The sequence below is a fragment of the Mustela erminea genome, chromosome 8 (assembly GCF_009829155.1).
Source record: "Mustela erminea isolate mMusErm1 chromosome 8, mMusErm1.Pri, whole genome shotgun sequence".
Taxonomy (NCBI): Eukaryota; Metazoa; Chordata; class Mammalia; order Carnivora; family Mustelidae; genus Mustela; species Mustela erminea.
The window spans coordinates 58,769,096-58,794,438 of NC_045621.1; the positions used below are offsets into that span (position 1 = coordinate 58,769,096).

At 34.9% G+C, this 25,343-nt stretch overlaps 1 protein-coding gene across 7 annotated transcripts in view; it reads right to left on the reverse strand.

Moving 5' to 3' along the window:
• The window catches only part of KCNH7 (potassium voltage-gated channel subfamily H member 7), a 494,539-nt gene that overhangs the window by 19,648 nt on the left and 449,548 nt on the right, over positions 1–25,343 (reverse strand). For 4 of the 7 annotated variants that reach the window (XM_032355760.1, XM_032355761.1, XM_032355762.1 and 1 more), the window contains 3 exons: positions 8,420–8,674; positions 5,222–5,427; positions 3,348–3,447 (listed from right to left, as the gene is read on the reverse strand). In XM_032355760.1, the coding sequence (XP_032211651.1) occupies positions 3,348–3,447; positions 5,222–5,427; positions 8,420–8,674 (561 nt within the window). The remainder of the gene's footprint in view (positions 1–3,347; positions 3,448–5,221; positions 5,428–8,419; positions 8,675–25,343) is intronic. The other 3 variants (XM_032355759.1, XM_032355757.1, XM_032355758.1) reach the window with 2 other exon arrangements.

Consider the following 25,343-nt stretch of genomic DNA (forward strand, 5'->3'; position numbering starts at 1 on the left):
TAGCATTTAGCATCAATAATTTTCTGAAAGTTCTCTGTTCTTTATACTTATGTATGTGATTTTTTCCTATACATTGATTCTACATCAAGATATGTATAAAATGAATATTCTGCCTTTAGAACATTAAATTGGGGCAATGGGGACTGGATTGTTTCCAGCAAATTTATATACTTGCTGTAGCACCATGGAGTCCTGACGACTAGAATGGGTTCTCAAATTCTGGATGACTGGAGTTAATTCTGTCTTCACATTGCCAAAATCATGCTTACTTATTGACACACCAGGAAACTTCAAAGAGCTACAGGCAGGCAAATCCCTCACTATGTATACTTTATATAAAATAAGCCCCATAGACTAAGTCTGCGATTAAAGAAAAGTTTTCAGAATCATTCAGAAATGTCTAGTTGCATGAGCACAACACATTGTAATATGGTCTCAGGGCCTTATCAGGAGATAAAAACATTAGATTATTTAGCTTGAGAATGAGGAAAATAAATAAGATTGAAAGGAGATTTAATAAATCTTCAAGTGTACCTGGAACATTATTGTATAGACAACATTTTCAAGTTGTTCTTCATATTCAGCGAGAAAAAAAACAAGAGATTAACTTTAGGATAAGAGATTTTGATTAAGCCTACAGAAGAACAGCTTGAGAGTAATGGTTCTGATTTTAGAAAAAGATACCAAGAGAATAATGAAAGACACTGCAGAAATAAATTATCACCTATTTGAGTGGTTTATTGTTCCTCAATCAGCCAGAGGACTCAACAATTAGCCCAATTCAACAAATATGTATCAACCATTCTTTGTTAAAGGAATCTGCAGTTTGATAGAGAAAAGGGACAATAAATATTAACCACTGTGCTGGGAAAATCTGCATATTTGGGGAAATCTAGAGAAGAATATATTGAGGAGCATCTCTCTACTTGCTAGATAAGATGCTGCCCAATTCATGAATTGCTTATAAAGCCAATTCCATTTTAGAAAAAGAGTTTAAGTTGAATATATCATTGGAGATATATCATTGGAGATGACAAGAAAAAGGTAATTTTGGTCGACAAAAAGTGGTGTGGTGTGGTGCATGGGCCTGTGTTTGACAATAGGAGGTGAATTCTGATTAAAGGAATGATATAAGCAAAAAGGCAGAAATGATTTACTTGGAAGAGAAGGCAGTTTAGTTCACTGGAAGTGTAGAGGAAGCTGATGTGAAGTGTAGATGAGCTGTCCTAGGGAGAGAATTCAGAGAGAAAGGGGCCAAAGAGAGAACTTGGATGAAGTCAAAAGGAGAAAGAGAATCAAAAGGAAGATGCTTGAATTCTATTCATTGATTGATTCACTTTTTCAACAAATATTTGCTGAATACTTGTTATGCGACAAGCACTAAAGTTACAGGTGACTAAATATTTCCCATCTTCATGGAGTTTAGAGTCTAGGGGCAAACAACATTGATTACATAATGATGCAAATGGACACAGAAGTACAACTGGAATTAATGCTGCAAAATAGAGGAGCTGTTGGGAGAAAAACAGGTTAGGGTAGTTGAGGGAAGGGGAAGTCCTTGGAGGGTAAGTCCTTTAAATATGTGCATGACATAAACATAAATGCATTTAGGAAAAAAAAAAATCACCAGTGGTCCAGTGTAAGGAGTAGATGACAGAGGGGCAGGCCAGATGTGAGAGGTGAATTAAGATGTTCTTTCACTATTCCAGGGATTGATTAGGGTAGCTTGGTCCAGAGTTGTGGCTAAGAAGATAGAGAGAAGTGAACAAAAAAGGACCTAGTTTGAAGACTAAATGAAGATATATTGGAGAAGCAATAACAAGATTTGTTGCCAGAGTTGATGGAAAGGTTGAAAAAAGGTCATCTCCTAGATAGATACCTGTCTAGATATCTGGTTTGGGCAATTGATTGGGTGGTGGTTCCATTTAGAGACATGGCAACTCATGAAGAGACTGGTTTCCAGAGGTACATCATGAGTTCAATTTAGGAAATTTTGAGTTTGAGCTGCCTTTGAGATTTCAAGTTTAGAGTCCTTTGAGAGTCCTTTAGAGTCCTTTAGAGAGTTCTTTAGAGTCCTTTGAGATTTCAAGTTTAGAGTCCTCTAATAAAGGATTGTTAGACGGGGAGAAAAAGCCAGAAAGGACGAGAAGTGGCAACTTTGTCAGAGTGTAAGGATGAAGAGATCTATCAAATACCATCTTCATCTGCGTCATACATGTGAAAGGACAGAGGACTCTAGAGTCCTTGGATATATGAAATTGAAGCTCAAATGGTCTGGGATTAAAATGTAAATATTCACATCTCTTATGTGAGAACATAATTAAACAATATAAATGAAATCACCCAGGAAAACGTTTGAACGTTTGTATAGAGTGAGGGAAGAGGAGGCCTAGAGTCACACCTTGAGAAATTCTAATAACTAATAACTGGTTTAGAAGATAATGATCCTGTAATTCTCTTCAGGGTATTACTGAGCATTAGAAGGAAAATTCTAAGAATGCAGTACCACAGATGCTAAGAGAAGAGTATTCAAGAAAACAAGGGGGCTTGTTCTGCTGAGAGCCAGATAAGGTTTAGACTAGAATGCTTGTTGGATCAGCCTAGGGTAAGAGTGGAGACTTCTTCAGGAAAAACCTTCTCTTATCTTCCCAAGCTTAATTAAATATACCTTCATCTGGATTTCCATTGAGGTAAGAGGTTATTCTGTTACACACCTGCTATTTTTATTCAAAATTACAAAGGGTGGTCCATTTGCCTTCCTATGGAAGATAGGGGCTGTTTTTACACAATTAGTTCCTCAGAAATTGAGTAGTTCTTTAAAAATGTGAAATGTTAAATATTCGTTGAATTCATGAGTAAAACATAAAGGATTGTTAGAGGGGGAGAAAAAGCCAGAAAGGACAAGAAGTGGCAACTCTGTCAGAGTGTAAGGATGAAGAGATCTATCAAATACCATCTTCATCTGCGTCATACATGTGAAAGGACAGAGCACTCAGGCTGCAACAAGGGTCTTCCCTCCAGAACATTCTGTTTAGGAGCCCAAGTGTAGTTATTCAACTGCGATTAATTGGTATCCTTTTTAAATTTTTCTCTTTTTCTTTTTTCAACCAACCTACACTATATCTCTATCTGTGATGTCTCTGTAGATATCAGATGGCTTTGCTGAATGACATAGTTAAGAGCTATCGATAAGTAACCCTATCTTTAGGTCCTGGAAAAAGCAAAGGATTTGCTTTTCTAAAACCTGAATGAAACTCACCCTTGAAATCAGTAGTAAATGAGCATCTCGGAAGAAGAGCTAATAACCACATGTTGTACATTTAAACTTTAGAAATAAAATGAATTACCTTTGTCTCCCTCACTATCAAATGAGAATTTCCTTCTTCGTAGCTTACAGTTGTCTCCTTCCGAATCATTCACAGACTGTGATCGTAGTAAGAGATCAGCCTTTGTTAATGGACATGAAGATAAAATGGAAGATTATTCGATTTGAACATAATGTATTATCAGTAAGTTCTTTACTATGTCACATCATTTCCACCACTTGAGACTTAATTATTAGATCGCAGGCAAATAGCTGCAATACTTTGCTTCTTGGTTGTCTCTAAATTACAAAATGGACTGATAGAATAATTCTAGTAGTTTCACCATCTGATGAGGAAATCATAGTTGTAGAAGTTATTTATCAGAAGTGTTTGGGGATAATGTTGTCAACATGTAGAGACAACATATTCTTTCATGTGGAATGTATTTTATGTAACTTGGTAAAGTTAAAATAAAAATAATAATTAAAAAATTGCAGAATCTGTATTACTGCAGAGAAAAAAGTAAAAGTTAATTACAACTAGCTTGATGTTTAAATACATGGTAATGATTGCAAAGTTAAATTTCACAGCAATAAATATAAGGTTAAATTCAATGAACACTGTGCTTTAGGCATTTTATTAATTTGTTATTGTATTCCCTATTTTTGTATTCCCTATTATTGTTTTCCCAGTTCTTCCTTCTTTCCTCTTTGGAAAATATTATCATTCTTGTAATAAAAATGGAAGCTCCCAAATAAGTAAAACCAATGGAAGCACCTGTTTTATTTGGTTGCTGCTTAAACTTTTTATGTAAAGATATCTTGTTGTTTTTTAAGGCAAAAGCAGAGTGAAGTTGGTCACATGAAACCGAGATCTTAATAAGGTACTGAATTCATAAAAAAAAAAAAAAACATATGCATTTGATAACTTGAACCTCTTATCATCTAGGTATTTTTCAACTTCTCAGTATTTTGAAAAGAAGCAATTATCTGAGATGATGCTTCAGGTTATTAAATGGTACCCTGGTGACTTTACAAGCTCATCCTTTTTCAGTCTTTCACAGTAGCTGGGAATGACTGTAACTCTGGGAAAATAAAATCTACTACCTTTTACCTAACTATTGGCTTGAGAATTTTTTTCTCCCAGAAAGCATATTAGTTAGCATAAAACAAACAAACAAACAAACAAACAAACACTTGAAAGTGTCAAAAGCCCCAACATTTGGTTTCTGGCAAAAAGCTATTTAGAATCAGAGCTGGGGTAATGGGATTTTGGGGAGAAATGGGAAGGAATAAAACTAGTGGTAAATTGTAGGCTGCAATTCTGTATCCTTAAAATAGTGGTAAGTCATAAAGACACATTTTCATAGTAGAAGAGAGTGAGGGTTACAAGAGCTACACTAATTTTGATTTGGGTTGAAGCCTGATTAATTTATACTTCTGTGATTTAGATATTGTGTGACATGCAGACCTAAACTTGAATGAGTTTAATATTTTCCATTATTATTGAAAAAACCTTGCTAGCCAGTATGTGAGGTAAGTAATAGCTGGGAGAATATTTTAACCCCTGTGTAAAATAAGCTCTTCTAGTTGACTTTCAACAGCCTAGGATGACCCATTTCCTACAAAGAACTGGTATGCACAGTATAAACCAAGTCCATTTCAAATCCAGTGTGTCAACCAAGATTTCTTGAAAGGTCAAATTTAATTGACCTCCTTAAAGTTATTCAGTATATTTGAAAGTAATTAGAGGGAATTCCTTCCCTCTAATTTATAAATTTCAGCATGAAGTTGGCTTTTCCAATTCAGAATTGGTAAAGTTTTATTGCATTTTGCTTGATCTTTCAGAAGTATTTTGGTGATCCAAGAATAAAATAAAGTGTCATAAGTATAAAAATAAGCAAACTTAACATATACCTTTGCACTTTCATGTCTTAGGTTAAAAGTCAACTCTAGGTTTGTGAGAAAATGATCAGAAAACTCGGGGTACATATCCAAAACTTCTAGCAAGTCTTCTCTCTGGATCTTATGCAAGTCACAGTATGTGAGAGCTCTCACATCTGCGTTAGACTTTCCAGGTTTAGCATAAAGATGAACCATTTCTCCAAATATATCGTTTTTTCCTAAAAAAAAAAAAAAAAAAGAGGTAAAAGGAGTCTGAACTTAATGTTTTCTTCCTAAAAGTACAAGGGGACCACTGACCAATCCTTGTACCAAGGACTTCAAATGGAAAAATCCCACGGCCAACAGACACTTGGGCAGCAAAATTCCAGTATACTCTACTGACTGCTCAGTCACGTCTGTTTGCTGAGTGGAATTTTACCTCTTAACATACTGGTTCTGGTATAATTCCTATTATTTCTGGTTTTTATTCTTTGGCCAAGCTTCTAGAAATGCAGCAAACATGATTTTAGTCTGCTCTGCCCTGTATGGCTAGCAAAGGGTCTTGCCATATAGTAGGTGTGGTTTAATTTTGTCAATCGAGGAATTTGAAAAAGGTGGCAGTGGGACAGATTCACAAACTTTCTATCTCAGGATGGTCTGGGGGTGGGAGGAGGCCAAGCACGGGGGTAGAGTGGAATGTTTCCAACACTAAGAGAACTAGGAGTATAATTTGAACATACCTTGTTCCCTTTAGTAATCACTTTTAGATTTCCCCGTGATGTATTTGTGCAATTGTTTAATAAATCTAGTTTTATTTATAGTCTTGCCTTTTTACCAAATGGCCTTTATTCTCCAAGTGTGGTCCTTCTTGTTTTCTTGCCAAACCGAGATTATTTCAGTATCTGGCTTCTGATGGGTCCGCCTCATCTCCTCAGCCTACTCACATGCCACCTGCTTTTCCAGGATTTGTTCAATAATGAGGATGATGACAGTAACAACAAATGCTTATTGAGATTTAAGTAGGTGCCAGGCACTGTGTAAAATGCTTAGGTGAATTATCTCATTTAATCCCTAAAATAACCTCATAAAGAAATTACTACTTATTATTTAAATATTATGACTATGGAAAGAAGATTAAAGAGGTAAACTGATTAGGTCAAGGTCACCTACTTAGGTGGGTGAAGGGAAGGAGAGAGTGTCCATGATTAAATCCCTTACATTATGACTTTAGTCAAAATTTTTTCACACTTGGTATGTCTAATTTCCTTCCAATATTTTACCTGAACGTCATGGCCATTCAGATTTTTCTGTCTCTGAATGTCAAGACACTTAAAAACTATGGAATACATGCTTAATAATTACTGATAAATTATTGATCATATGACTTCTAAAGATCGTCAGTGGTAGTGTAAAATGGTCCTTTCTTATGTATATCATGAAGCTTCTTTTCAGATTTAGAAAAAAACTTTCTGGAAACGCTACGTGAGTTTTTGATGGACAAGGTTATATATACCTGACTATGGACACTATCAAAGAGTTTTTTAAACAATAACATTCCAATTGGTCAAAAATATCTGTAATGTTCTTATTTTAAATGTGAATTTAATGGGGAGAAATCAGAGCATATCTCTATGACAGAAATTGACATGGGAGAGAATACATTACCTTTTTTTTTATATATATATATAAATACCTCACTTCAAAAAAAAAAACAACACCTCACTTCAAACATGGAATGAATAATCATAATTTGTGAGGATTTTAGGTGCAGATTTACATGGAAGTGGGGACAGAAAAAAAGATTCTTGAAATTCTTTAGTTTTAATACTTCAGTGTAGATATTATCAAAGAAAAGCTCTCAATTCAATTCAGCATGAGCTTTGCATTTTAATTAGTTTACATGACTGTAAATGAGAAAAAACTAAGCCAATCAGTAGTGTACTGCTTAACTACACTTTAAAATTACTTTTTTTTATAAGGCAGGAGAGCTTGTTACCTCCCTGTAGAAGCTGGGGCAGGCTGATTCTAAGATCAGGAATGCAATGAAGCATGCTTCTTTCCTAGCAACGTATAGAGCAAAATATTAAGGCCAAACCTGGTGAAAGTCCAAGTTTATTATGTAGCTGCCTCCTAATTTATGTTTTCTTTCTTTGTCTGCTTGAATTGTAAACCAAACTGTGTGTTTTGTCAATTTGGGATTTAAAGAAAACTGTCACTATAACAAAATTATCAAGATATACAGGAATTACTCAAACTTCTTCATCCTGTGCTAGGTCATACTCTGGTTCTACACAGCAGCAAAGAAAACAGACAAGATCCTTGTCCTTTTTTGGATGTTAACATCAAGAATCTAGTGAAAGGAAATTGCTGATCTTTTTTTTTTTTTTTTTCAAATTGTTGATCATGGTCATTATTTAAATGGACCTGGATTTAATCCACAGGAAAACAAAGAAGTGCCTATGTTCACAACTATTGGGGGTGGGTGTTCCCATGGGAGGAGTGAGGCTTAAACATCCTGGTGAGGGTGTGGGGGAGAAAAACTGATCTTTCTCTCTGCTCCTTTCCTCTTTCACACTGTTCTAATATTCCAAAGAAATCCTATAAGTTCACACTGACTAAATTTGGTTTTGAAGAGACAGATTGGACAGATGGACTTTCTTTTGCACCCAAACCGGTTTAATTTACTAGTGAATTTAATCTCCTCATCACCTTTATCTCTGACTGCTAAATTCATAGCTCTCTATATGACTTAGATAAGGATTCATATAATTCCATTTGATGGGATACAGCAGGTAAAAGCGAAGAGCGAATAGATGAAATTTATTTATGAAATTTAGTTTATGACAAGGCATTGGCATATACTAGCAAGAACCTTACAATGTATACATTTATTTAAGGTGTTAAGAGATCCACATGAATCCAAGGTTCTCCAACACGAGAAGAAAAATGTTGACTGTTTTCATATATTTGGCCTCGAACACTTAAGTAGCTGCCAAGAACTAAAGAGAGTCATGGAAGTATTTACACATCAGAGCAAAAGTGAGAGAGTATGAAAATGTGCTTTCTGCAAGGTCAGTTTGACTGGGATTGAATTTTAAATAAATTAAAATGACCTATCATTCTTGAAGAGTACTGACAAATAAATGGATCCATCCTGTTTTCTATCATGTTAAGCTACGTATTGCCCCAACTAATACCTCAATTTGTCACCATCAGTTCTGAAACACTCACCCAGAATAGCTACCACAATGTCATCTTTGAGGATTTCAATGGAGCCTCTGGATAAGAAATAAAGTGCAGTGAGGACATCCCCACAGTGAACCAGGGTGTCTCCTGGAGGTGCGTGGGTCGTCTTGAACTTCATTGCCAAAGCTCTAAGGCAACCTTTACTTGCCCCCCGAAAGGCTTTGCAGTTTTGCAGCAAAGTCTGGTTGAGATGTAGGCAAATGTCAGCTTGTAAACATTCTGGGAAACCCTTTAGGACCTGGGGGAAAAAAATAAAGAGTTTCATACTACCAGTGCACAGGGTACCTCCACCTGAGAAATAAAGTATATTTCTTGCTCACAGAACTGTGGGTGTAGTCATTGTCACACGAGTTCTTACAATGCTTCTACCTCGCCTACCTCAGTGAATAGTTGGTTTGCTAAACATGTCAGAATTTTAACTCAAAGACTTGTTCTCTGAATTAACTGCAGGCATTCAGACTCAACACAAATGCTGTCTCCTTACAATGTAATGCCTATGTTTCACACTGCTGCTTATTCCCTGCCTTTCGTGAGGTAGCACCATACTGTGCACATATGGAATGCAAATGTGACAATTAGTAAGACGTAACTAATGAAAGGTGGTACAGCTAGAAAGACAACCTTTTGAAGGAATCTCAAGTCAATTTGGATTGCTGTCTCTGGTATACTTCTTAATTAGAATTAGTAAAAATAGTGATCCTGAAATAGCTATGGTATTTGTAAATGTCATAGACCAGAGAGTCCTCTTAGCTAACAGGACTTGGAATATTTATGTTTCCTATACACACCATTAATACTAAATATTTTGATAAGCACTGAAAATAGAGAAAGTGAAGGAGAATAGCAATATTTAATATTACTTAGTATTAAATAGATATTTAATAATAATATCTAATTTAATAATATATTAAAAGTATAGGTATGTTTTCAGAAATGTAAATTGTGCCAAGAGTTTACAATGCAAACTTAAAGCTTCTAACAACACTACTGTTTTGACAACTTATTCAGTGACTAATTTAAACCTTACAGAAAAGATTAAATAAAGTTTGTGACAAGTGTCACTCAATTTAAACTGAATAAAATTCTGCATTATTTTATAAAATTCCTAGTATACAATGGGCCAAAGACACTCAACTCTTGCATCTCTGTGTGTGTCTTAGCTATTTTGGGTATCATATCTAGATTTTAATTCTCAGGTTGACTTTCCTCTGTCAGTAAAAATAAATCCATTTAAATGTGCTTTGGAGTAGAAGGGAGAGGCATTACATAGTGCTTAATAGTGTAATTCCAGGATTTCCTTAATTTTGGTTCAACCTTGCTATTGCTATTCAATATAGCTAAAAGTCATCATGAATTAGTTGTCCAGATAATTGGAATGCGTATGGTCCATAGAGGAACTTCAAATGAGCCCATATTTGCATTAACTTACACTTATGTCTATTGGAAATGTTAAAGCAGCCCACTGGTACACTGCTTCTGTAGGACCCCTGTGTGAAGCAATCAGTCAGACAGGCAAGGTATCATACAAACGGATCAAGGAGAGACCGAAACATGATAGCTACTACCTCCAGTCTTGTTTCCTTCATTGTGGAGTCACCCACAGAGATGGGTCAAAGGTGTTTTATAGGAAAACCCACAGAATGTGGGTTCTGGTGGTGAATTTGCCACAGCCTGACACTTGTGCAAGTCACTTCATCTATCTGTGTTTCTTTGCCAGAGAATAAGCGCTTTTTCGATTTTGAAATTTGTTGTAAGTTACCAGTCAATAGCGTGCCAATTTCTAGACACTGTATACCCAGCCCACACAGCTGCAGGAACTCAGACATCTATCCTGAAGTGTCTATATTACCTGGCTCAGACCCAAAATAAATGAGCCGTCCTCTTCTCTGAATTCCCCGCACTCTTCTGAGACTTCTGTCCTTAACTCTATCTTTCAGACTTTTTCTATGAGACTGGACTCCTACCAGATTTCCTGCTTGGACTAAAGACCTCTCCAAAAGGATGAACTGCCTAGTCTTCACCCTTTTCTGCATTTGAGAGCTGGGGGGTTCTTTTCCCACTCTGTCAGATCCTAAACAACTCAGATCCTCTCACAGAGCTGACCCTCTGGTAGGTCGCTGACCCCTTCTACTGGTTTAGACCATCAACATGGGATTCTTTTACAAGTGATGCTACACTGGAAGTAAGCAAGGTTTGCACACTTTTTTTTCTGAAATGGGGCCTCTTTGTCTGGGGGTGCTATAGTAGGAAAACCCCCAGTTTACTGGTCTTCCTGCATATGATCTACTTTCCCTCCTTGAAGCCCACTGTTGTAGTCTCAGCATAATTCTGGGATGTACCCATACAGATAAAAATGTAAGGAGCATCACACCAAGTAACAAGTTAGATAGATATATTTTTTCCTTAAGATTTGGCTATAAAAATGTACAAAATGCATTTTATATTTCACATAAATGGGGAAATGACACTTTCTTTATAGTAGTTGGAATGAGATTAGTGAGCTTGTAGCTGCTATTTCTAGAATTTTCCTGAAGTTCCTCTGTTATACTTTCTGAGTATAGCCTGCTTATAAAAGGAAAAATTATGTATGTGTATGAACACATGTGCATAAGGGTGTGTATGCATGCTTTGAACTGGAACGTAAGATGAGACAGAGGTAGGGGTTACTCATTTCTCTGTTAAGATGGCCTATGGAATTAGATAGGCATGGCTGAAGTTCCAGTTCTGACACTTCCTAGTTGTGACTTTGGTTAATTTAAATTTTCTTGAGATTCAGTTTCTTCAATTGTAAAAATAATTTAATAATACCTACTTCACAGGGTTGCACCATAATTAAATGTGATAATGTATGTAAATTATCCCATACAATGTAGCTGTCCCTAGCTTACTTCTGACTTTTTCTTTTCTTCTTCTTGTCATACATATTTATAGTTCTTGAAGAACTAATAAGTTCTCTTTAGCTAGAAAATGAGAGACACAACACCCATTATATTCTCCTTGATATCTTTGGTGAATAGAAAATTCACCACTAAGTTTTTTGAGTTTTTTGTTCTTTGCCTCAACAGAATTTAAGGTAACTTTTGTTTCCTGTTCTTTGTGTTAAATGTTTTGGCTTACTTGCACTTAGGTTTTCACTGTGAGTTGTCTTAAATTCTTTTTGAAAGTAAGCAGCTATGAAATCAATATAAACATGTTCTTGGAATGCCAATTCCAAGTTATTCTTAGAATAACTCACCAAACCGTAAAGGGTACTTGGGAAAGTTTTTCAACAGTATTCTTTCCTCAAATGTTCTTAAGTGTCATCTCCTAGTATTTTTCCTATCAGATATGATACCCATTGGAAAGAATGGCCTCAACTTGGAAATATCACAGAGTTTCATGGAGAAGTCTTTGCTGGCCCAGAGAGAAGATACACACACAATGGCATGAAGGACTTATCTGGATTAAAGAATTCTCCTGTGGTGTTAGCCCTTGACTAACTTAATTTTCTTAAGTTAGTTACATAGATCACTCAAGTAAAAGTCAATAGAAGTTAATATTTAGTAAGTGAATCTCTTATTAGCCCAGAAGATTAAATGTCATACTTAAGTTAGCTTTGGAATCTGGGGTATCCCTAAGTAAAGGGATTTTAAAAGCAGAATTAAAAGAGAGGGATTATAGAGAATTAGAACAGAAAAACATTGGAAAGGGTGAGGAGAATGGGATAGGTTTAAGTAGTATTCATCCAAAACACCCATTTCTGTTAGTCTCAGCTGTGTTGTCTTCCTTCCTTCCTACTCATTATACTTTTTTTTTCATCAGGTTTTGTTCCTCTGCTCAACTACCTGACATGGAACTTCTCATTCAACAGTCAAATATTAGCATTCCACCAGGCCTACCAGATCTGGTTGTAAAGAGCAGGAATGTCAAGTACACAGGTACAAACGAAGACACAGCTGGTTTAGTGATTGTTATAATTTATATTTCCACTACACTCTATACAACCCTTTTGTCTGTCAAGTTCCAAAGCTCTGAGGGTACACAGCACCTTTCATCGTGTCTGGAGCCATAATTTATTGGGTTGATTTGATTTCAAAGACCCAGGAGCATCACCCAGAATCAGGGTCATAGCCTGCCGCTTGGAAAAGTAGCTCTCATTCTTTTACCAAATATGTAATAAGTATCTACCTTATACCAAGCACTATACTAGGCATGGAAGCATAACAATGAAAAAATATGTTCTGACCATATACCTGATCCTTAAGCCTTTCTCTAAATGCCCAGATTAAAAATATGTATGTATGCATGTTTAATCATATATATATTTAATTGGGTATAATAAATATAAAAATATATATTTAATCAGAATTTTCCACAGTTTGCTTTGCATGGACATTTATAGTACACATTTGGACACTTATAGTCCTAATTGTTGTTCAAATGAATCCTCAATATACAGTTAATTAAAGGTGAATGAGAAGCTCAATTTAACTTTTCTAATATTTGCAGTTATGGTGGATTTTTAAAACTTCCTGACATTCCAGAAAATTTTTTCAAGGCTGATAAAAATCCCATGTCTTTAATATGGTATAAGGTCATGTGACTATTTTATAAATATAAAGCTAACTTTCCTTTCCTTGACTTTATGTGAATAAAACTCTTTGGGAGCCTCAACTTTATAAGACAAATGAGACAGTCTTTTAAGTGAGTTTGAAATGCTTTCTGTGATTGCTAAAAGCAATCAGCCCTATAGCTTAGTACCAAAGGACCCGAAATTTAAGGACATTCAAACAAGAATAACTTAACAACTACACAAGATAGCATTATTAAATCAAACTAAATAAAACTCCCTGAAGAAGTTATACAAAGAGAGAGAAAAATTGAAATAATTATCCCATAGCAAGCACCTATCAAACATGATCAGATATTAATTCAGAAGTACTTAATTTTATACTAAACTTCCCTCAAATGTGTATCTGCTGGCACACACGTAGTGGAATAAATAGTACAATATCGTTAATATTTGCAATTTTGCAGTGTGTGAATTCAAATTTTCTCCATACTGAGCAATGAACACAAAATTTAGAAAAGAATGGAAGCTGAGGTTAATGCCTGCAATTTCTGATTTGATATGAGTGTGCTCATCAAAATGGTATTTGTCTCATTTACTTTTTAATAAGTAGATCCTCAAAATAAACATATATACTTATGCCAATAAAACAATCATGGTACCTATTTTATGTATTAGGGTTTCAATGAAAAAAATAAATTTGGCCCAGGTCTATGACAATTAGAGAAATGTGTCCTGAGATACAGTCAGTGGAGTCTGAGAAGAATATTAATAAATATTAATTAAGATTATTATTATTGTTTTTTACATGAAACTACTGTATCATCCTTCAAGGTAGGGGCCTACTTTCTTTAGAATATTGCTCTGGAAATAGTTCTTTTATAATTAAATTACAATACAACTTTATTTTTCAACAGTAACTACATATCCTGTGGGTAGGGCAGGTGATTTATAGCCTTAAAACCATGAATTTCTTCCGTGCCCAGCAGTTTAAGATTTTCTTTTATTCTATGAGCCTTCATGCTCCTGGCTCCACCTGATGTGATTAAAGAAAGGCAAAAGTTGCAAGAGAGAAATTTGTTTCCTCATTCAACTTCTACCTGTATGCTGATAGATAAGGATTTTCAAATAAAGTTAAATATTCACAATATACTGACAATAAACTCCATTATTCTTTCCTCACATTTAAGACACACGCCTTCAATGTTTGCTGTCTCTTAGCTCGGGTTGCAAAATGCTCTTTTATGGTGGGTACACTTTCTAGCTTCCGTTAGAAGAGCATCAACAATGGAGTTTTTCACCACAATTCTCTCCAGAGACCATCCATGTTTTTTGAAACACTCTATTTACTTTAGAAAGCATCAAAATATATTTTCTTATGGACACCCCCATCCAGATAATATTGAAAGTTGATTTGTGTTATAATGAGTGGTTTCTGATTTGTTTCACTTAGTGTAGCTGTAGAGGGAGATATTTCTAAAGGCAGGCTGAGAAGGGCACCATGAGGAAGGCAGTCTGAGTGTGTTAAATGATTCCCCTAAACAGCAAATTAATCATACGAACAAGTTTGGTAACTATGATAACTGACATTAGGAAATTTTCCAAGAAAATTCTCTGGCTCATTAAATACACTTAGATCTTGACAAATTAGGATTAATCAAAACACAAATTAATACTCCCTATGAAACACTAAACCTCAAGTGTGATTATCAAATAGATGATGCAAGTAATATATTAAATCTTCAGTCTCTGCCCTAGAGCACAACCTTAATATTTTATAGCATTTTCTGATTCTGAGAAAATCATTGTTTGCCATGTGGGCATTCAGCATTTGGTAAATCTTTACCACTTACAAGATACTAAATCTTGCTCTTTGTTGTTTTTAATAGCTAAGGTATTCCCTAATTTTGAGGTCATCCCAGATCATATTATTGCTACGGTTATGATTCATTGTTAAGGAATGTTTTTCATGTTTCCTTGGGGATTTTTCATGTTTTTTATGTTTTTCATGTTTCCTTGGGGGTTACGTGTTTAATACATCTATATCATGTTCAATCAGTGGTCATGATAGGTGGGTTCTTTTAGCAGTTTTAAGCATTTAAGTATACATAGCCCTAGTCTGAAGCTCAAACTGCTTTGCTATCTGCTTTCTTATTTTACCTTCACATGGCTAATGAGAATGAGGAATTATTTTATTGTATAGGAAGGGTATCGTATCTGGCCGGAGTGAAATATTATGCAATCCCTCACGGGGCCTTTATAAGCCTTGAGAAAATTAACTAATTTTCTATGTGTAACTTTTGAACATTTATCACATGGTTACATCATTTAGAAGCAAATCATGAACAGAATAAAAACTTGCCACACACAGACATGGAAAACAACATAATAAATCCTGAACTGATTTTGGTGTAAGTAAAGATTCCCTAAAAAATGAAACAGTCTTTCCTCTTGCCTTTTCTTGTCTCTCTGGTAGCTCTTATGACTGGTTCACAGCATGATATGTGAGATGTTTCTCTGCTTTCAGAAGGACACTCAAACTTTAAAGTGACCCCAATTAAGTCAGGGCCAAGGATGAGTTGGAGTGTGGGTAATGATGAGTAGGCAGAGAGGATTTATTGCTTTTATATACATGTCCTTGTTACCCAGACTCTGGAGTTCTGCTAATTCAGCAACAGCCTGACTTAAAAAGGATTTATAATATAAGGTCCCAAGACGAAGCCATGGAACCCACAAGGGTTTCTAAAGGTAATAGGAGGAATCTGGTAACTGAGAAACAATTTCAGGACCTTCCCCTCAACCCAACTCCTTGAAAGAGGGAGTGAGGGAAGGCATTAACAGAATATAAATATAGTGGGATCTGTTGGATGCTTTGCAAATACCTCTATCCAAATGGATTGATTGTAAATGATATGAGCTTGCTCACAAAGAAAGGAAAAGGGGGTACAATCTTCCAGGTAATGAAGAGAATGATTTAAGTACCACTTTGTACTTGATATGCCGTCGTGAATTTAAATCTACTTTTATGTTTCAGAAACATCTCTCATATGATCACATTTTAGAATCAAATATTTTGATTGACTTGTCAACTTTATATAAGGAATAGAGAGAGAGTGGTGATAATCCCATTTTTATATGTGAAAGGTGACTCATAAAGGCAGTAGGGAATTTATCTGTAGAAGAACTAAGACTTCAAATTTATTTATTTATTTTTTTAAAAGATTTTATTTATTTATTTGACAGAGAGAGATCACAAGTAGGCAGAGAGGCAGGCGGTGGGGGCGGGGGGGGGGAGCAGGCTCCCCGCTGAGCAGAAAGCCCAATGCAGGGCTCAATCCCAAGACCCTGAGATCATGACCTGAGCCAAAGGCAGAGGCTTAACCCACTGAGCCACAAAAGCACCCTTAAGACTTCAAATTGAGTCTAGGATTCTATCAACTATTGTGACTTGCCACAGCTGTCCATTAGATTGGATTTCTAAACTAGTTCCCAATATGCTCCCTATTCCTTTGATTTATTGGTTTTTATCAATAACTAACAAAGAGTAGAAATGTAGCATAAGTGTCCTTTTCACTTTGTATCAGTTAGGGTGTTTGTTCCTCAGAAAGGTTAGGGCCAGGGGCGCCTGGGTGGCTCAGTGGGTTAAGCCGCTGCCTTCGGCTCAGGTCATGGTCTCAGGGTCCTGGGATCGAGCCCCGCATCCGGCTCTCTGCTCAGCAGGGAGCCTGCTTCTCTTCCTCTCTCTCTCTGCCTGCCTCTCTGCCTGCTTGTGATCTCTGTCTGTCAAATAAATAAATAAAATCTTTAAAAAAAAAAAAAAAAAAAAAAAGAAAGGTTAGGGCCAGACCCCAATTCTAATTCTAGAGAAAGTGATAACTGTATCAACAATTGTATAATTTTTTTACAAAATAGGAGAAGCTCCCAAAATAGTTGAAGTTCTTTTACTAACAGATTCCTCTTCCATAAAACGTATTGATTCTTGCTGCCCCAGCACTCTGAATATTCCAGATACTGTCCCTACACATTTCTATTCCACCAACTGAATTTCAAACCAGCTGTGTACGTTCTGAAACTTATTTATGCTGGCCGTACTTGTTAGTGGAATTATATAATTTAATCATATGTTACATAAGAGGGTAAACTATGTGTAAAGAAAAGAAAACTGGTTTCCCTCCTCTCCAGTAAAGCTAAATGTTTTGGAAAATCTGAATAAAAGATGAGTCATTTTAAATACTACAAATACAGATTTCTTCTACATTAAGTGTAGGTGCTTAAACATTTATAAAAGTAGAAATGTTATGTAGTTCGTTAACTCTGACTATAATCCAAATAGAAAAATATTAAAAAGTGACGAGAAAGTCAGAAATACATGGAAATTAAGAACAACACTCTATGATAACCTTCAGATCAAAGAAGAAATAATGTAGCAAGCAATAAAAGGAGAACATGTCATATCAAAACCCATGTTACCACAGAAAAGCTTGTATTGAAAGCAGAATGTATACTTTTAACACCTTCATTTTTACAGAAGAAAGACTCAAACAAAGAAAGACCTTAATACAGAGACACCTGGGTGACTCAATCGGTTAAGCACCTGCCTTCAGTTCAGGTCATGATCCCAGATTTCTGGGATCAAGTCCCACTTTGGGAATCCCTGCTCAGCAGGAAACATGCTTCGCCTTCTGCCTGCCACTCTCCCTGCTTGTTCTCAATCTCTCTGACAAATAAATAAATAAAATCTTAAAAAAAAAAAAGACCTTAATACAATGTTAAAAATAATAAGACAAAAAAAAAAATAATGAGACAATCCATAGAAATAAAAAAAAGGGGGAATTAATGAAGGCAAACTCTGGAAATAAAAAGAATAGTAACAAGTATAAATTCATGCAAAGGCTAGTTCCTTAAACAAAATCCAATGGAATTTATAAATCTTTCAAAAGCCTGCTACAAGAAAGAAGAAAGAACAAAAATATACCAGTTTAGGAATGAGAAAGCAGATATACCTGTTGATACAGAAAATACTAAGTTAGAAGAGAATCTTACATTCAATTTTACAACTTTGAAAGCCTAGATGAAATGGATGAATTCTTCACAAAACAGACATACTAATATTGACCAAGGAAGAAATAGAATACATAATTACCATAATAGAGTTAGAATGATGATTAAAGACCTGCTATGAAAACCTCCAGGACCACATGGTTTTACAGATGATTTCTTCCTAACAGTTAAAGAGCGTATAAGTGTATACTAATATCATTATAAAATAGATGCAAAATTCTAAAAAATTTACTAACCAACAAAATCAATAAAGAATCAAAAACTCTATGACCAAATAGGATTGATTTCAGTAATGCAAAGATATTTTAAAAGTATTAGTCTTAATGGTGAAGTTATTTTTATTGAACTCAGCAATTACTATTGTTTTGTAGAATCTAGTGAACTAAAAATCATGATACATAGTATTGGAAAAGAGAGAATGAAATTATTTCTTTTTGACACTGACATGACTGCATATCTAGACCATATAAGAATAAATACTCAAAGAAATCCTCTCAAACTAAACCAAATTATATTAGACTAAGAAAGAGTTCTATCAGAACACGACAGGGAATTTATTAAGGTGGCTATAAGGAAGATAGTTTCACTCTTCATTATTTATAAGCCAGTAAAGATAGAAATGTGTAATGTATTTCATTTTCTCAATTGATTATGCTGTATAAAACTTAAAAATGAATTTAACAAGAAATATAAGAATTTCTAAGAAAAATATTATAACATTTTATTGAAGGAGATTTTACTTTTAAAGATCTATACCAGTGGTTCTCAATCCTGGCTTTGAGAATCAGGACAAGATCTCTTAACTATGTAAAGAAAAGTTGACTAATTGGACCATATATTAAAAAAACAAAACAAAACAAAAAAAACCTTTTAAATCCAAAAGATATTTTTAACAAAACCTACACATTGAAAAGAGATTGGAAACAAGTTACAATATAGGTGACAAATAAAGCATTAGTATCTATAATTCATAAAGATTTCTTATAAAATGATAAGAAAAAGGTAACAAGAACTATGCAAAATGCTACTATATATAGGTAATTTACAGAGGAAACATCCTGATTAACCATACCTGCTTTCTTATAATGCTTTGACCTCACTGCTTGGTGTCTGCTATTCAATATTAAGCACTGGTTATAGATAAAGCAGACAAAATTAGAGTTAGATTCTGGGCCAAACCTCCCATCTTAGAAAACAAGACTAATGCCCCAGTTTCCGGGCATCCACACATAGTGATTCATAGTTAGAACAAGTGAAGGCTAGAAATGGAACTCCATGATTCAAATACAACAATTATACCTATGTGGAGTGAAACTTTGGCTTATCTTCCCACTCTAGTAGGTGTTTCTAGCTACTGGTAACTTTCAGTTCTATGTGTGTTATAGAGCATTCTGATCTGAGAAGATTATCACTAAAGTGGGAAAAAATAAATTAACATAGCTCTAGAGCATGGGTACTGGACCCTGAATAAGAAAGATTCTTATCATTCCTAAGTTGAGTGTAGATTTCTACTGGGGGTGACCCACCTGACCAACAGGAGCCCAAGATGCAAACAAAAAAGAGGGTGTTGTTGTTGTTGTTTTTAAAGACTATCTGCTATGGAAGAGGCAATGATGATTATTTTTTTTCTATTCACACTCATCCCTAGGGATAGCAATATGTCTAAACCAAGAAAAACAATGAAAATATATGTAAATTCCCTAAATAATGTGGCCCTATGGCTGTAAGAGCAATTGGCATGGATGAACTTACTTTTGCTTATTTTCAACCTTTAAAAAAAGATTTAAAAAACTCTGACATATTGGGTGGAATACTGACATATCCATTTTAATATAAATATCTAGGCCCCTGTAATATCACAGGTAATTCTTGCATTAAAGAAAACACTGGATTTTTATTTTGGGAGAAATTGTGAATGACTTGATTTCATTAGGTTAGATAAATGCTGAGTTATTCTGATATCTGAATTAGAAGGGACTTAAAGTCATATTTACAGAGAGTATTTTAAAACTGAGATTTGAGGACTCTCTGTATTTTTATTATTGGTTAAACCTGTGTAGAATATTAAGCGATCTTAACATTGATTTGAGTTTAGATTGCTCCTCTGTTTCTACAACCCCAAAGAAAGTATTTGAAAACATGTCACATCCTCTAGCCTCAGGAATTACCCTCTAGGGTCCTGTTTGGATGGTACCATTATTTTAAAGAGTTAAAAAGTATTTCGAGACCTCATTTCCACTAACCTACTACTGGAAGAGGAACATCATTAATGAATGGAGAAACTGGAGTATGTTCATTGCCTAGTGTGGTGTTTCTGCAATGATGGTTTTTCATGTGTAAGGCCCGAGGCCATGCTGTCATTTCTCTAGGCTCTGGAACCACTAGAGATAAGATCCTACAGTTAAGAACTCCCTTTGCACAGAACCGGCATGGTGCCAGGTGTAAATAAGTCCTTCTTGATAATGGTTGGAGACCAGGATGAAGTGACCAGAATCATTTGTGAAACGTGATTTAGGGCATACCATTCATGGCCCGAAAATACCAGACGCCTGTTTTAAGCTTGATATTCATGTCTAGGGGCTCCGAATGGTATTTATTGTTCTCTGGGTATTTGTGAGACTTCAGAATGAATAGTTTGGAGAAAAATAGGAAGGACATGTGCCTTGTCCTTTCTTAAGCACCTGTTGTTCAGGTTCTGGCTTTAGTAGGCAAGTATGTGTGCTAGTAGGAGATTTCTTGCTCGGCAAAATTTTACTACCTACATAATTTCTGTAGAGCCAGGCAGTTTCTGTTAACGAATCAACATATCTATAAAAACATCTTTTAAAGTACATTGTAGACAACTCTTTTAATTCAAGTTCTAAAGGTAAGTAGGTATTTCTTTACAGAAAACTAAAAGATGTCACCAGTCCTAAGGATCATTATCATTTAAATGCAGGTTTTTTACAGTCTCCATGACCTGTTTTTAAATGTGTGAATTTATTTGCTAGGAGAAGCAGCATGTCTTTCAAAGTTCAGTAATATTTTCAGTGCTTTTTACATATTGATTCCTGATTTTGAACCTATACTTTTTTTGTTAAAATATTATTGGTCAAACTAAAAATAATCAATGCAAATATACAGGCTCACCCATGTAAAAATTGTGTTGTACTGTTGATATCTTTCAATGCAAATAATTTTATTTTCTGAAGAATTCTTAGAAGCAGAATCCTTGGCCACTAGAGGAACAAATACGAGGGCGCCATATTTTTAATCATTTTTTAAGCTTTATGACTAATGAATCAAATGTTTTTCATTGACAGTATTTATCAACTTGACTATATAAAGGATGATTAGAAAAAGTTAAGGGAGGTGAAGACAAGCCATGTTATTTTGTATATTTTGCTTTACATTTTCATAAGGTTTAATGTCACCATGATTGTTTTTATATGAAGTTGCTGACTGAAAGAGCTCATTATTGCCTTTCACTGTGGTGTATCAAAATAGTCTGTGGGTGAAGGAGATTTGAATGTAAAGGTCTGTCATAGATAAAGTCATTTTGGGAAGTGTAGAGAGTGGGTACAACAAAGTTTTTGTTGTCATAGAATTAAATTATGAATGCAGATACAATCAATGTAAGTAGTTAGCAGTTAAGTAGATAGTAGCTAGTAGTAAGTAGGAGGAGGAGGAGGTAGCTAGTAGCAAGTAGTTAAGGTCAGTAGTTAGAGTTAGCAAAGGGTATTCTGACAGGTAGCAGTGGAGCTGGAAAGGAGCCTTGTAAGGAAAGGAATCAGTTTTTCACTAAGATGCTTCTTAGAAATCATATCAGCTCCAAAGAGTAAGGATTTCTATTAAATAATATGCCATTATTTATTAATTCCATTTCCACTGTGATTGCCTTTGCTGGGGGCATTATAAATGAATGCTTTGTCACTAAGAGTCCACTGTGGTTCTAAGCATTTTTAGCCTAGTTGATTGGCTCTTGATAGAAATCTCTTAAGAATTCTCCCCCTCTTCAACTCTTCTTTTATACCTCCTCCCTTCTTAGGACTTAATGTACTCTCTGCTTAACCAAGGAGACTGGATCATGTAGTGTTAGTACCATTGAGTTTTCTTCTTTATTCCTCAAAGCCAGTGCCTTTACCCTTTCTCTTTTCGTTCCTGTCCGTCTTTAAGGAAAACTTGTCTATCTACCTTGATGAAACATTCATCTCTCTTCCTTATTCCAACTACTTTCTATGTTTGGTTTTCAAAATTTTCTCCACTGATGCCTCAGGATTAAAAAAAAAAAAAAAAAAAATCAGTTGCTCCTTTTCTTCCGAAAATAAATTAAACAAAGTTGTTTCTGGATTACTTGCCTCAGTTCTTCTTTGTGCTTCCCCACATATGATCCTTTATTCTTGTTCTGGTTTTTACATGAAATGATCCCCTTCTGTTCTCTGCCATCAACAATTCATCATCAAAGAAAACTAGAAGCCCACTCAGAAACCAAAAGAGTAGGCAGCAAATAGGTCAGAATCTCCATTCTCAAGTGGAAAAACTCCCATAATAATTGTTTTACATATTTGGCATTTCGAATTCTGGTGCTTTACACACATTTGACAATGACAAGTGTAATGAAATTGCAGAGAGGTTAAGTGACTTGTCCAAGATTAGTGGCAAATTGAAGTGCTAATGTTTAGGTTTTCTGAATTCCTGTTCCTAATTTGTTTTATATTATTAGGCATTACTGGCAAGACATTGTTAAAGTAAGAAAAAAATTCTTCATTAAATGTTCATAAAGTTTTTTTCTTCCATGTCAATATATTTTTAAACTATGAAGTAGTCTCTGTTATAAATGATTTATTTCTCTCCATCCAAAATGATGTATCTCTATACATCTGGGGCTCTTCTTCATTCAAGCTAGGCTCTTGTATGTCATATGAAGATACTTGCCTCTATACTGACATGGAAGATGACTTTCAGTTCTTGCCCATGTTGTAACCAGAGTCAATGTTGGATAATGTCAGAAAGTTTCAGACTGTGTCAGAGGACAGCTTTGATTGGGGGAAATTTCTTGAGATACCCTCAGTCTTAATATGAGAAAGTATCTCCTCTTCTCCTAACTAGTCAAATTGGGTGGAGAAGAAGGGAACAGTTTTCCAGAATTGACCTATAGACATTTTTAAGATAATTTTCACTATTGCTAAGCCTGACATTGGACACAAAAAAACACTTTCCTTTCTCTAACTTCATATTCCTGACCTCTTTCCTTTTGTACTCTGAACCATTTCTTTCCATTGAAAGGAGCCCATAAATTTCCCGTGAATGCTTTTGGTTCTGGAACATTCTAGTAATAGCTATTTCAAAAAAAGCAAAAGATCCAGGGAATAAGAACAATGACTGGACATTTTAGGTAGATTCACTTCTAGGCAGTGAGATCTATCAAGGAATCAAATATTTGGGGTTATGAAGAATAATTTTGAGTCAATTAATACAGTGTGATTGGAAAACTTGTACCTCATCTTGACATGGTTGAACAGTAAAAAATATGACCTGAAATGTTTCATGAGAACTTATATTTAAGGTTATACTTAAACAAAACAATATGAAATGCTGATGTAAAATACAACAGTTTGATGTACTTTCATGTATCACAATACATAAATTTAAGTCACTTTAAATTATTACTAAATTACTATTTAGTTAAAAATAATAAGACACAGGGATTATAACAATGTGGTTTTGGAGGTGAGAAAATCCACTTTGATTTCTTTTTTTTTTTTTTTTAATCTCTCAACAGTCTAAGAGTACAGTTGCTTTTCTCTAGCTTTTCTTCTATACATGGTGCTGAATAAACAAGCATCTTCCATTTGCTGAGATTTCAGTTATCTTGCACTTTGATTTTTTACTCACTTTGTAGTCACAAGATGAGAAATGTAGACACTGTACAAACAAGAAGTTCGTGCAAAGTCAAGCTCTCAAAACCACATGCAAGACTCAGTGGCACATGGTTTAGAGCTCACACACTCCAGGATCATGTAATACAGGCATGCAGATGGGAGGAAAGAAAAGCACCTACATCATGAAAATAGAGGATGATGAAAGAGAATGACATTTTCTTTATGACAATTATCTAATGCAAACCGTATACCCATAAGCTTTACCAGATTGGGGAAAGGAGCAGTTAAGTGCCTTTTTGTGGGGAGTGGGAAACTGTATATAAATATTACTAGAGGTCAAGTTGTTGTTAAAGTTAAGGATTTCTATTCTGTACTTGGCCTCTTCGAGGTTATCTTCCCCAGTTCCTTGCTTTGTATTTCCTCTGCTACGTCATGCAATAAAGATAGAACTAACATTGGAAATCACTTAACAAGCTCTAAACCTGACAGATAACAAGGGTGTTCTCCACAATTTACACGAGAATTAAATTGGATATAAATACCTCCTGTTCTTACCGGTGGGTGTTGTGATTCCATGTATTAAGGTGTGAAGCAGACAAGAAAGAGATAAATCTTTCATAAGTACATTATAAATAGGCAAGTGGTATATAAACCATATTCATAGGTAATAGAGTCAAACAATGAAAGGTAAATAGTTGTCAAAAAATAGACTTTATCACAAAAATGGTCACAAAACTAGTTATATGGAGAGGGGATGTACAATAAATAATTGTTGATTACTATTATTGAAATAATCTGGCAGTATGGAACAACAAAATTGGGTGACACGTGTTTTGATTAAAAATTCTTGACACTGCTTCAGCCAACCCGCATTAGAGAATCCCCAATAGTTTCCGAATGCTGGTATCTTTGTTCAACAATAATACAGACGGAAATATATAAAGTGATCCATTTGTCAGTGCTTTCTAATGAGATTAAAATGTTATTTTAGTGATATCAATTTATCAAATGAATTTTCACAAGTAACTTCGGGATAATTAGAAATAGCACATGGGATTCAGTTATGCTTTTATATGAAATATGCTAACTGATAAGCTTTTCAAATTAAAATTTTTATAATGGTGTGTTCTTATTTCTCAGTCAAATAAATCACACAGAACTTTGATAAACTTATCCTTATATGGCTTTCAAATTGGGCAATATTTGGAATGCCTTATGTCCTTTTGCTTCTAATTTTTAACCTTACTTTTTTATTAAAATATTGCTGGTCAAATAAAAAAATGTCAGTCTAAACTGGATAGTCTCACTTATGTAAAAATTGTATTATGCTGTTCATGTCATTAGATGTGACTGGTTTTATTTTCTGAAGAATTCTTAGAAACAGGGTCCTTGCTAGGTGGAGGAATTGATAGATGGTCGGGCATCATATTTTTAATCT